The 13,983-nt window shown below is 40.8% G+C and overlaps 1 protein-coding gene across 6 annotated transcripts in view; it reads left to right on the forward strand.

Moving 5' to 3' along the window:
- The window catches only part of tprb (translocated promoter region b, nuclear basket protein), a 112,993-nt gene that overhangs the window by 11,828 nt on the left and 87,182 nt on the right, over window positions 1-13,983 (forward strand). For all 6 annotated transcript variants that reach the window (XM_078561392.1, XM_078561394.1, XM_078561395.1 and 3 more), the window contains exons 6-14: window positions 3,639-3,803; window positions 4,544-4,636; window positions 5,513-5,593; window positions 7,454-7,541; window positions 7,660-7,800; window positions 7,888-7,982; window positions 8,584-8,781; window positions 10,503-10,610; window positions 12,990-13,216. In XM_078561392.1, the coding sequence (XP_078417518.1) occupies window positions 3,639-3,803; window positions 4,544-4,636; window positions 5,513-5,593; window positions 7,454-7,541; window positions 7,660-7,800; window positions 7,888-7,982; window positions 8,584-8,781; window positions 10,503-10,610; window positions 12,990-13,216 (1,196 nt within the window). The remainder of the gene's footprint in view (window positions 1-3,638; window positions 3,804-4,543; window positions 4,637-5,512; window positions 5,594-7,453; window positions 7,542-7,659; window positions 7,801-7,887; window positions 7,983-8,583; window positions 8,782-10,502; window positions 10,611-12,989; window positions 13,217-13,983) is intronic.

Below are 13,983 nucleotides of genomic sequence, written 5' to 3' on the forward strand. Positions count from 1 at the left end.
AACACCCTCCCAGGCAGTGCATTCAAGACCATCACCACCCTCTGGGTACAAAGGTTTTTCCTCACATCCCCTCTCTTTTTCTCTTTCTCTTTCTCTCTCCTTTATAAGTCTCCCATGTGGGACCTTGTCAAAGGCTTTGCTGAAATCCATATGAACTACATCATCTACACACCTGGCCACCACCTCAAAAAATTCAATCAAATTTGTTAGGCATGACCTCCCTCTGACAAAGCCATGCTGACTATCCCTGATCAAACCATGCCTCTCCAAGTGGAGATGGATTCTCTCCTTCAGAATTTTCTGCAATAGTTTCCCAACCACTGACGTGAGACTCACTGGCCTGTAGTTCCCTGGCTTATCTCTACAACCCTTCTTAAATAGTGGAACCACATTAGCTGTTCTCCAGCCCTCTAGCATCTCCCCCGTGGCCAGAAAGGAATTAAAAATTTGGGTCAGACCTCCTGCAATCTCCTCCCTTGCCTTCCTCAGCAGTCTGGGACACAATTCATCCGGACCTGGAGATTTGTCCACTTTTAAGCCTGCCAAAACCTCCAATACCTTGTCACTCCCTATATCAATTTGCTCAAGAACCTCGCAGTCTCTCTTCCCGAGTTCGATACTTTCATTCTCATTCTCTTGGGTGAAAACGGATGTGAAGTATTCGTTCAACACTCTAGCGATGTCCTCTGGCTCCACCCATAGATTGCCCCCATATGGGCCCTACTCTTTCCCTGGTTATCCTCTTCCCATTGATATACTTATAGAATATCTTGGGATTTTCCCTACTTTTACCAACCAGAGCTTTCTCATATCCCTTCTTAGCTCTACTAATTGCTTTCTTAAGCTCCACCCTGCACTTTCTGTACTCCACTAATGCCTCCGCTGATTTGCTTCCCTTGCACCTGTTGCCTCTTTTCCTTCTCATCATATCCTGAATATCTCTGGTGTCATCCATGGTTCTCTGGGCTTGTTACTCCTTCCTATCACCCTTGAGAGAACATGTTGAGCCTGTACCCTCCCCATTTCCTTTTTGAACGCATTCCACTGCTCCTCTGTAGATTTCCCCACTAGTATCTGTTCCCAATCTACCTTGGCCAGATCCTGCCTTATTTTACCAAAATCCGCTCCCCCCCACCCCCCCCAATCCAAAACATTTTTTTGCAACTTGCCTATTTCTTTGTCCATAACAAACTTAAACTGTACCATGTTGTGGTCGCTATCTCTAAAATGATCCCCCACCACCACCTCAGCCACTGTCCGGCTTCATTCCCCAGAATTAGGTCCAGCACTGCGCTGTCCCTTGTTGGACCCTCTATGTACTGACCTAAAAAGTTCTCCTGTACACATTTCAAGAAATCCACTCCATCCAAGCCCTGAACACTATGTCTATCCCAATTAATGTTGGGAAAGTTGAAATCACTTAATATAATTACCCTATTGTTATTGTTTTTACACACCTCCGCTAATTGTGCACATATTTGCTCCTCAATTTCCCGCTGACTACCTGGGGGTCTATAATAAACACCTAACAATGTGGCTGCCCCTTTTTTCATTCCTAAGCTCTACCCACAAAACTTCATTCGATGCCCGCTCCAAGATATCATCTCCTTACTGCAGTAACTGACTCCTTAATTAATAATGCAATGCCTCCTCCTTTTTTACCCCCTCCCCTGTCTCGGAAGATTCTATATCCCGGAATGTGGAGTTGCCAATCCTGCCCCTCCCTCAACCACATCTCAGTGATGGCTACTATATCACAATTCCACGTGTCAATCCTCACCCTTAACTCATCCGTTTTACCTGTAATACTCCTGGCATTAAAGTCGAGGTCATCCAGCCTTGCCTTACTCCCTTGAAACTTAATGCAGCTGTACTCCTTCTGACTTGATTGTTTTACTGTATTATGATGTGTTCCTATTCTGCTAACATTCTGTGTCCCCTCCCCCTGCCAAATTAGTTTAAACTCATCCCAACAGCACTAGCAAACCCGCCCACAAGGATGTTAGTCCCGCTCTGGTTCAGATGTAGACTGTCCCGCTTGTACAGGTCCCATCTTCCCCAGAAACGATCCCAGTGATCCAAGAATCTAAAACCCTCCCTCCTGCACCAACTCTTAAGCCACGTATTCATCTGCGCTATTCTCCTATTTCTGAGCTCGCTAGCACGTGGCACTGGGAGTAATCCAGAGATTACAACCTGAGAGGTCTTGCTTTTTAGCCTACTGCCTAACTCCCTGAATTCTTGATGCAGGACCTCATCCCTCTTTCTGCCTATGTCATTGGTACCAACATGTACCATGACCTCTGCCTTATCACCCTCCCCCTTCAGGATGCCCTGCAGCCGTTCAGTGACATCCCGGACTCTGGCACCAGGGAGGCAACACACCATCCTGGAGTCATGTTGACGGCCACAGTAGCGCCTACCTGTTCCCCTGACTATAGAATCCCCTATTACTATTGCTCTTCCTTTCTTCCTCCCCTCCTGTACAGACAGGCTGCTTGTGGTGCCAGAAGCTTGGCTCTGTCTGTACTCCCTGGAGGAACCAGCACCCTCATCAGCTTCCAAACTGGAATACCGATTTTCAAGCGGGACCCCAGGGGACTCCTGAACTACCTGCCTGTTTCTCTTGGACTGCCTGGTGGTCACCCATTCCCTTCCTTCAAGTCCCTTCAGCTGTGGTGTGACCACCTCTCTAAACGTACTACCCACGATGCTCTCAGACTCGCGGATGCTCCACAGTGTCCCCAGCTGCCATTCCAACTCGGAAACCCGAGCTTCCAGGAGCTGCAGCTGGACACGCTTCCTCCACACATGCTGGTCCCAGGCACTGGAAATGTTCCCGGCTTCCCACTTGGAGCACGAGGAGTGTACCATGGATTTGAGCTCTCCTGCCATGACTTATCCCTTTAAATTAAATCTTTTAAATCAATTACTCTAGGGCCCTTCTTTCCTGATCCTCGTTACTACAGAATATACAAACTATAAACCACAAAACCACATAAACTACAAGCGATAAAAGTAGTAAATGCTTACCTGACCTTACCCACTACTTACCAGTCATTCCTTTCCCTTGTAGCCTCTACTGCTGCAGCAGGGCAAGACCACTCTCTGAAGATTTAAGAAGTTGGTTAGCAAAGAAAAAAATGCCAAGAGCACCTCTTCCCCTCTGCACTGAATTCCCACTGTGCACCAAGTTGCCAATACCCACACTCACTCTGGCTGTGTCTCACTGAGGATGAGCTCTCTCCCCTGTTCGCGTGCAAGCACACTGTAGTGTGCTTTTAAATTGTCCCTTTCTTAAATAAATAAATCTCCTGTGAAATTACTTCTGTCACTCAGTAATTGATACATAAAAAGCCTCATAATCTTGAATTTATTCTAAGATATGCAAGTTTTACTGGAAGTGTTTTTAACCTATTAATACAAAACGTTAGGTTTGGTCTGAAATCCACCTATCTTTGTATGTAGTTGTATATAGCAAACATGTCAAAGATACCAAATCTGGTGATATACACTTAATCACATTGGAAAATATTTGGATATTTTGGATATACAGCTTGATGGAAAAATCTCCATACCCTATCAATGTATTTCTCAGATATCCCAAATAAGTGGTTGCTAAACTAATTTCCTTGCAGTATCGTGAAAAACGCCTTGAACAAGAAAAGGAATTATTGATGAACCAGAACAGTTGGTTGAATGCTGAATTAAAAACGAAGACTGATGAACTACTGGAGCTCCGTCGTGAAAAGAGCAATGAAATTCTTGAACTCCGATGCAATCTGGAGAACAAAAAAGATGAGGTAATTTATTTCCATATCTTGCACTGGCATTATTCATATTGTCTTGTGTTCTCAGGGCTGGGCTTCTAAAGTGTTTGTGCATTTTTTAAAAAAGGAATCACTTGGAACAAATTGAGTAATTTGGGTATATCAAGGTCCCACAAATTAAAGTGAGATGAATGGCCATTTAATCTATTTTGATGGTGTTGGTTGAGGGATGAATGTTTGTAGGCAAGGCTGAGAACTTACTCTTTTGGGAAAAGTATAATGGGTTCTTGTCTGCCTGAATTGGCTCAGGGGTACTTGGTTGAAGATTTCTTTCAAAAAAAGAACTCCAACAATATACATGCTTCAGATTGTGCTTAACTGCTGGAAAGGGGCATGAACCTGTGACCTTTTGACTTCAGGCAAATGTGCCTCCAACTGAGCTGGACTTTCATTTCATTTTTTTGTATTTTACTTGTTGCTAGGTAATTTTTACTGAAAGCATTTTATACTGAAAGCATTTTAATTTGATTCCATGATACTGAACGGCTCTAAATCATAGAATTGTTCCAACATAGAAGAAGGCCATTGAACTCATCTTGTCTGTGCCAGCTGAAAACGAGCCATCCAGCAATTGGCCCATAGCCCTGGCGGTTACAGGGCTTCAGGTGCATGTCCAGACACCGTTTTAAATGATTTGAGATTTCTACCTCTACTAGCCTTTCAGGCAGAGAGTTCCAGACCACTATGTTGATCCTAATGGTTGTCTTTTACAGATGTGCAGCATGGATGAGCAGATTCAGACTTTAAAAGCAGCTAAGGACAATTTTGAGAAGCAGCTTGAGGATTTAATGAGTAAATTGAAAGAGGTTAGTGTATTCCCCATTCTAGAATAGGCATATAAGGGTATTTCAAAATGGGGCATGTTGCCCAAGTCTAGTTGTGATTTTCTGTTCTTGCTCATCGAGTACACTTGTATTCTCAATTATAAGAAATGAAGTAAGAGCCATTCAATGCACCAAACTGTTTTCCAGGCAAATAAATCTACCAGTATTGCCCAAATTTAAAATATTAACAGTTTTAATTTTTTTAAATATTCAACATAGCAAATTTTTATTTTTTTATTCTTTTATTCTTTGGGATGTGGGCATCACTGGCAATGCAGTGATTGTTGTCTGCCCCTAATTGCCCTTGAACTGAGTGCCTACGAGGCCATTTCAGAGGGGCAGGTAAGAGTCAACCGCCTTGCTGTGGATCTGGAGTCACATGTAGGATGGCAGATTTTCTTCCCCAAAGAATGTTAGTGAACCAGATGTGTTTTTACAACATTCTATGATAGCTTCATGGTCATCATTACTGACACTACCTTTTGATTCCAGATTTTCATTTTAGTAAATGAACTTGATTTCGACCAACTGCCACAGTGGGATTTGAACCAATGTTCCCAAAACATTAGCCTGGGTATCTTGATTGAGTCTAGTGACATTACCATTATGCCATCATCTTCCCCTATAGTTTATGCAATAGTTCATGTGGAACTGAGCAGCGTGTTTCAGAATTTGTGTTCGGTACCTCGTATTTTGAGGCCATAGAGCTGATAGAAAAGTGTGCTTCTTGGTGAGCCATTTTATGCAGTTGAATCTTAACTATTTATGCACATGTAATTTCTCAACTCCTTTTGAAAATTGTCAGATTTGCATTCTGTGGTGTATGTATACTCTGATTAGTATACCTTTTCTTGCTAGTCTAAGGAACAGTCAGCAACCATGGAGGAAAGGTTTCGAAATGAACTGAATGCCCATGTGAAGTTGTCAAACTTATACAAGGTAAAAATGTTGTTTTCATAACAGCTCATTGTGCACTTTTTTTTTGCTAAATTTTAATGCTTTGGAAATTGATCTATAGTTAAAATTGTTTGCATTATGCAACAGCTCTCATTTGTATAGTGACTAACAGAAAATGCTTCATGGGCTTGATTTTAACAAGGGAAGTAAATTGAAGATGAGTCATTGCATCATCCCTGATAAATGATTTTAGTGCTTAAATACTTCCTACAGATGCCTTCTACATATTTCAATAATGTTTGATGTGATTCCACAGTTGATGTTTATTTAATTCTATATTTTCATATTACCTTCTTGACTTTAGTATACTAAGATGCTAGACATACGCACCATCAAATGTATCACTAAATTGTATTGACATTTATGCAGAAATTGTGAGCAGTGAGAACTTGAAGACAGAACAAAGTTACACATCTCTATTTACCCTGCTACTGTCAATCAAATTATTTGTCTTGGACTATAATTCAGCTTAACTGTTGATGCTATCCATTCTATAATTGATGTATTAGCCAGTATATCTTGCACATGGAAAAGTAACATTTAGAGTTGATTAATTACTGAAACTTTCTGCAATGCTGAAATTTGAAATTTTCTGTGGAAATGTGACGTGCTCTGTCTGCATGTGCATTGCAGGTAAATGTCCTTGATTACTAGGATACTGCCTATGATGTGCAGTAACCTGAGAGATTTTACTTGGCACCTTGTAAATGCAAATTGTGTTCCAGATGCTTTTTTAAAAAAAACCTTTCGCCTGTCTGGGAGGGAAAATTTATGTACGATCACCATATGTCTGAAAGCACTTTACAGCTCACATTTCACAAATATAAATTTGTCTTTCAGTCTAAGGTTGTTCAGTAATTATGGCTTAGTACATCAGTTACACCTGTATAATAAATTGTAACTTTTCCAATGTTTTTTACAGCAAGACCAATATGAAAAGTAGAAGTTCTCATCAATACATGATATCTGAGATTTAAATTTGCAAGGATTTCAACAGTGCATCCTGTGGAGGAATATGGTATCACTGACAGCAACTTCTAGATTTCCAGATGCCAGAAGATGCTGTCAGTTTCACAGTTGTAATGTTTGCAAATGCTGACAATTTTGGCATCATTATAACTGCAAAATCTAGGCCAACGACTTAATTCACTTTTCACACTGACTCAAGTAGCTACCCCGAGCTATTTTTGTCCTGGATTTTTTAAAAACAAATCAGTCTATACACTCAGTCATAATTTTTAAAAGGAGGAAGGCAGTCATTTCCAACTGAGGTCGAGTCTATGTTCATCGTTGTTAGTGGAGCAGGTCTGCATTTTGGATTGGACTTTGAAACTTGGAGTACCTGGCTTCGCTAACAGTTAATGTGCAATTGCCCTCTGGGCCAAGTTCCCTAGGGTGTTCTTGAGCCATCTCTGATGGACTCCAGACTACCTTTTGAGGAAAAATTGATAAAAACAACGTAAAGTTTGATCTCTCTACCCACCACACTCCCAGCTATGTCTTTTGCAAGACATTTTTAAAAACTAAAGGGTTGCTGTTTCTCTCGTTTCTGGGCAAGGACACATTTATCTCTTCTAGCTGTTTGATTTTAAATGAAGCATGTTGGTAGTGTTGTGTACTTCCCATCATAACACTTGTAACTGAAATTGATAACTCAGCTTATGGCTCTTTTTGGACATTTTCCCCTATCCATTTGAAGTAATGCATTGGGTACAAGTCTTTCCAAAGTATTGTTTGAATGCAATTTTATCGTTTTTAAAATACAGGTGGATTTGAGTTTTAAGAATAATAAAATAAGTGAATTTGTGTAATATGTAAATACAATCCTTTGATTAATTTCAGAGTTCTGCAGATGACTCTGAAACAAAGGCAACTGAACTCACCAGAGCAGTTGAGGAGCTTCATAGTCTACTGAAGCAAGCAAATGAAGGTAATATTACTGCCTCAAAGGATTGCATCAAAGGGTTGTGTTGCATTACATGTAATGTGCAATTTTATTTGTAATTTACTTATGAAACTAAGCATTTATTGCAATTATTGTTTTTCAGCCCATAAAATAACTGAAGATCGACTGATTGAGGTAGATGCCTCCAAGACCAGAGCAGTTGCTGAACTGAATGAAAAGATCAACAAACTGGAAAAAGAATTGGAAAATGCCAACCATCTCCTATCAGCTACTAAGCGTAAAGGTGCACATATTAATTTGACTCTGAAAGATTGTTCCATAGCAGCATGAGTGCGCTTTATTATCTAACAGCATGTGCTTTTTACAATAGGAGCAGCCAGCCTTTCAGAAGAGGAACTAGCAGCTATGTCACCCACTGCAGCAGCTGTTGCTAAGATTGTAAAGCCTGGAATGAAACTTACAGAGGTACGATGCTCATGTCAGTCAAGTAATGTTTGTCATATAGTATTAAATAACTGAACTAGACTCGTCCCTTTTCTTGAGTTCCAGTAGTAGCTTACTGGCCTTTATCTTTGATTGCTGCCACTAACTTCCTGGAGTTGTAACAACTGCTGCTAGCTGGTGTATGCATGGTTTGTCCCACCATTGATGTCATTGGTCTGCTGACCATCAGTTGGTGCCACTACTGTCTGCTGCTGACCTCCCTGCACCACTGAGGCCTTGCAACGTGTTGCTTTGGTCTCCAGCTGTTGTGAGCTGCAGTTTTCTCAGGCTTTGTCTAACTCCCCCAGTTGTTGCTAATTTTATTGCAACTACAGTAGCTCTAGTCTTTTTCTAATTTTTGCAACTACTTGAACCACAGACAAATATGCAGTTGGAAGCTGGAGACTGGAAATATATTGTAAGTTCATAAGTGTTTATTGATTTTGAGATATTGGCCTTATAAAGCTGATGTAGTGAAACTGGGTAGGGGTAGGTCATTTTCTTATTTCGGTGGTTTCTAAAATGGTGATAGACGCAAAAGCAAGTTAACGCACTGTTCGTGCTTTTTATTCTGCCTGTGCAGTTATATAATGGATATGTGGAAGCCCAAGATCAATTGCTACTGGCAAAACAGGAGAATAAGAGGGTAAACAAATATTTGGATGAAATTGTGAAAGAAGTGGAGATGAAGGCTCCACTTTTGAAGCGTCAGCGGGAAGAATATGAACGTGTGCAGAAGGCTGTGGCACATCTCTCGGCTAAACTAGAAGATGCTATGAAGGTAACTTTTGTTTTAATTTTAAGTTGTAATCAGACTGTTTTTTGTTGGTTTCAATATCCTTGAGCCAGAAAGCAGTACCAACTTTGAGCATTTCTGTGGTCTGCAATCTTTGGAGCAATGGGACTGTTTGAAAACTGAACTCTCATAGATTACTTACGAACTCTTGATGCTGATTGGCACTTGGTTTGCAGTAAGCTAGCTGGTGTATGCATGGTTTCTCCTACCATTGATGTCATTGGTCTGCTGACCATCTACTACTGACAGCCACTATTGTCTGCTGCTGACCTCCCTGCACACTGAGGCTTTGCCACGTGTTACTTCGGCCTCCAGCTGTTGTGAGCTGCAGTCTTCTCAGGCTTTGTCTAAAGCCACCCCCAGTTGTTGTTTTATATGCTACCCTATGAGCAGCTCTTTCATAACACAATATTCATCTTTGCTCCCGTCCATATATTTATTCCCCAGCCCCTGGTTATGGTTACAATGCACTGAATCAATCTACCTGGCAGTGGCGATGTAAGATTACTTCAAGGTGCTAAAGACTTTTATAATTATGGGATGTCCATGAATTCTGAGCCTTTGACATCGCTAACACAGCACCTCAATACATGTGTGGCAATCTCTATCTTTCCCAGTGAAAGCATCTTGTGCAAAATTCTAATGCAGGAACTTTAAGTTTGAGCATGTTTGCAATCTGAAATAATGTACAGCAAAGTGTAACCTTGCGAGCAGAGTTCGCTGCCTACCATTTGGTTTGCTTCTGCAGGGGTAAACATGTCACTACTTGAGACAATTCCATAAAGCCGTTTGAGCTTTCTAAAAGATTTGTGTTTTGATATCTGAGCTCTTGCAACCACTGGCTTTGATGTCCAAGTCGGTGCAACTACATGTGTGGGGAAGTCTGGCCTCTACAATCGTGGCGTCAAAACAGTGAATAGAAATAATTGTACTGAACTTAACATTTATATTTCGAGTCCTCTTGACCCTTCAGCAGAATTGAGTATAGTTAGGAGAGGGGTGAAATAATTTCGCCCCTCTCCTAACTATACTCAGTTCTGCTGAAGGGTCATGAGGACTTGAAACATCAACTCTTTTCTTCTCCGCCGATGCTGCCAGACCTGCTGAGTTTTTCCAGGTAATTCTGTTTTTGTTTCGGATTTCCAGCATCTGCAGTAGTTTTTTGTTTTTAACATTTATATTGTCTTTTTATTTCATGATTTTTCTCAGCTCTCCAATTGTTGACCATCTACTATAATGATGAATTCTCACTATATTCTGTCCTGTCCTAACCTGATAGAGCAATCAACTTAGAAAGTTGTTTTGAGATTGGTGAACTTGTGTCCTGCTAGTCAGCAATGTAATGTAAAGATATGGTGTGAAATTAGATGAAATAAGAGTAACAACCTCAGAACTTTGCTCTAATATTGAATGAACAAAATCCAAAAGCAACAAATGTTTGACAGAGGTATCACCAACAAAGTGTTGTATGCTAAACACTACTTTTTGACTCATAAGTACCCATATTAACAGACGGTTATTGAAGATTCTGCACAATCCCTTCATTTGTGTTGATGATCTTGATGCACATTGTGTATTTTACTCTTGAAAGCACCCTTCAAAGCATACTAAAAGTTTTTCATTTTAAAAATTTTACAACTGATGAATTGTTCAGCATATCAAAGTTTGGGATGCACCATATTGGTTAAACCTTTCTTTCTCTGCAGGAAATTCGTCGTTTACAAAAAGGCACTGATGAGGCGAATAAGCATTCTTCGTTGCTCAGCAGGGAGAACCAGAGATTAAAAATGCAAGCATCAGACCTCTCTCAGCAGGTTGGTAGTTAAAGATTGCATGTTTTACTTTCATTGGCATATTTAAAAAAAAAACATGTAAATACCTGTTTTGCCCAATTGCTGTTATAATGGAGAATATGGAGTAAAATATCTAACAATGTGTAAATAGACCAGCAAGGTTTTGGTTTGATTTCCTCTATCTGTTAAAGTAGCTGACCTTGACTATTATCAATAGGTGCGCCATATTGTATGATTATTACATTTGGTAAGTTGTGGCATTCTCCTTTGTTCTGCACTGAAAATTTTAGAGGAAAATGTTGTGTTGCTCTATTCAGTTGCTGAAGCGCATCTGCAGCGGTGTTCTCGTCATTTTCCCTCATTTAACATAGAAACATGGAAAATAGGAGCAGAAGTAGGCCATTCGGCCCTTCGAGACTGATCCGCCATTCATTTTGATCATGGCTGATCATCCAACTCAATAGCCTGCTCTCTCTTTCTCCCCATATCCTTTGATTCCTTTCGTCCCAAGAGCTATATCTAACTCCTTGAAAACATGTTTTGGCCTCAACTACTTTAATCTGTGGTAGCGAATTCCACTCTCTGGATGAAGAAATTTCTTCTCAGCTCAGTACTAAATGGTCTACCCTGCATCCTCAGACTGTGACCCCTGGTTCTGGTCTCCCCCACCATCGGGAACATCCTTTTTGCATCTACCCTGTCTAGTCCTGTTAGAATTTTGTAGGTTTCTATGAGATCCCCCCTCATTCTTCTGAACTCCAGCGAATATAATTCTAACTGACTCAATCTCTCCTCATGTGTCAGTCCTGCCATCCCAGGAATCAGTCTAGTAAACCTTCGCTGCACTCCCTCTATAGCAAGAACATCCTTCTTCAGATAAGGAGACCAAAACTGCGCACACTATTCCAGGTGTGGCCTCACCAAGGCCCTGTATAATTGCAGCAAGACATCCCTGATCCTGCATTCAAATCCTCTCAGAATGAAGACCAACATACCATTTGCCGCCTTTACCGCCTACTGCACCTGCATGCTTACCTTCAGCGAATGGTGTACGAGGACACCCAGGTCTCGTTGCACATTCCCCTCTCTCAATTTATAGCCATTCAGATAATCTGCCTTCCTGTTTTTGCTACCAAAGTAGGTAACCTCACATTTATCCACATTATACTGCATCTGCCATGCATTTGCCCACTCACTCAGCTTGTCCAAATCACACTGAAGCATCTCTGCATCCTCCTCACAGCTCACCCTCCCACCCAGCTTTGTGTCATCTGCAAATTTGGAGATATTACACTTAATTGCCTCATCTGAATCATTAATATATACTGTGAATAGCTGGGATCCCAGCACTGATCCCTGCGGTACCCCACTAGTCACTGCCTGCCATTCGAAAAAAGACCCGTTTATTGCTACTCTTTGTTTCCTGTCTGCCAATCAGTTTCTATCCATCTCAATACACTACCCCCCGCAATCCCACGCGCTTTAATTTTACACGCTAATCTCTTATGTGGGACTTTGTCGAAAGCCTTCTGAAAATCCAAATAAACCACATCCACTGGGTCCCCCTCATCAACTCTACTAGTTACATTCTTGAAAAATTCCAGTAGATTTGTCAAGCATGATTTCCCTTTCGTAAATCCATGCTGACTCTGTTTGATTCTGCCACTGTTGTCCACGTGCTCAGCTATTAAATCTTTTATAATGGACTCTAGAATTTTCCCCGCCACCGATGTTAGGCTGACTGGTCTATAATACCTGTTTTCTCTCTACCTCCCTTTTTAAATAGTGGGGTTACATTAGCTACCCTCCAATCTGTAGGAACTGTTCCAGAGTCTAGAATCTCAGAAGATGACCACCAACGCATCCACTATTTCTAGGGCCACTTCCTTAAGTACTCTGTGTTGTAGGTTATCAGGCCCTGTGGATTTATTGGCCTTCAATCCCATCAATTTTCCCAACACCATTTCCCTACTAATACTGATTTCTTTCAGTTCCTCCCTCTCACTAAACCCTGTGTTCCCCAACATTTCTGGTATGTTATTTGTATCCTCCTTTGTGAAGTCAGAACCAAAGTATGTATTTAGTTGGTCAGCCATTTCTTTGTTCCCCATTATAAATTTCCCCTGTTTCAGACTAAGGGACCTACGTTTGTCTTTACCAACCTTTTTCTCTTCACATACCTATAGAAACTTTTATAGTCAGTTTTTATGATACCCTGCAAGCTTACTCTCGTACTCTGTTTTCCCCTTCTTAGATTGTTTACGTGTACTTGTATTTTCTCTTGCAATGTTGCTTAAAATACTCAATTATTAAAACACATCGGACTCTGCATCATTGCACTAACTGCTCCACATCTAACGTCCAATGTGCACTAGCTACGCTCATTTGTTTGTGATTCAGAATAGAGTTCTTTTAATGGAACTGGAGGATGCACGTGGCAACCATATTCTGCGTGAAGATGAAGTTAGTTCTGCTGATATAAGCAGTTCCTCTGAAGTCATTACACAGCATCTTGTAACCTATCGTAATGTTGAGGAATTGCAACAACAGAATCAACAGCTGTTGGTAGCCATTCGTGAACTTGCTGAGAAACAGGAACAGGAGGAGCAGGAAAAAACCTCAACACGGTAAATACTCAAGCTTGATAATTAATTTGAGACTATTTTGATTTAATTTAAAATTTTAATGCAGATCTGATGAGCAGCCTCAGTCACAAATTGCTCAGGAGGTTGCTAATTTTCTTAAACAAAAAGAAAAATACCTGGAAAAACTCAGCAGGTCTGACAGCATCTGCGGAGAGGAACACAGTTAACGTTTCGAGTCCGTATGACTCTTCAACAGAACTAAGGAAAAATAGAAAAGAGGTGAAATGTATTTGCTAGTTTTCTTGTTTGCTTTTTCCCTCCCCATATATATGTATATATCTTGGGTCCTCTGGGTGAGGAAGATTTAATTTCCTATGCAAATAACTGATTCTACGCGTCATACTCTGGTTTCACAAAACCTGAGCCATCTTTCTCAGTTTGTGCTAGCATCCACATGCTTCTGGCATTACGTGACATGATGATGTCCGCAGCTTTTGTGTCTTGTTGTGCATTTTCTGAATGTTGTTAATTTGGCTCTTTTTGCACTTGAAATTTCACCTTTTTACTTGTACTCAACTGCTGCCCCTATGTCAAGTTAATCCAAACTGTGACATGTCCATGACTGCTATCCTGACTAAGTTGCATTTATTTGCTGTACATCAACGAATCAACTTCAGAATTCTCTTCAAATTTCTTCATGACATCACTGCAACCGTCCCAGACTATTTTCTGAACCTTTGCATCCATTTGCTGATTTCTTCAAGATAATGCATGCTCTCTGATCCTCCATCAGGAAATGGTTTTTGCAC

Source organism: Cetorhinus maximus, chromosome 17 (genome assembly GCF_964194155.1).
Source record: "Cetorhinus maximus chromosome 17, sCetMax3.hap1.1, whole genome shotgun sequence".
Taxonomy (NCBI): domain Eukaryota; kingdom Metazoa; phylum Chordata; class Chondrichthyes; order Lamniformes; family Cetorhinidae; genus Cetorhinus; species Cetorhinus maximus.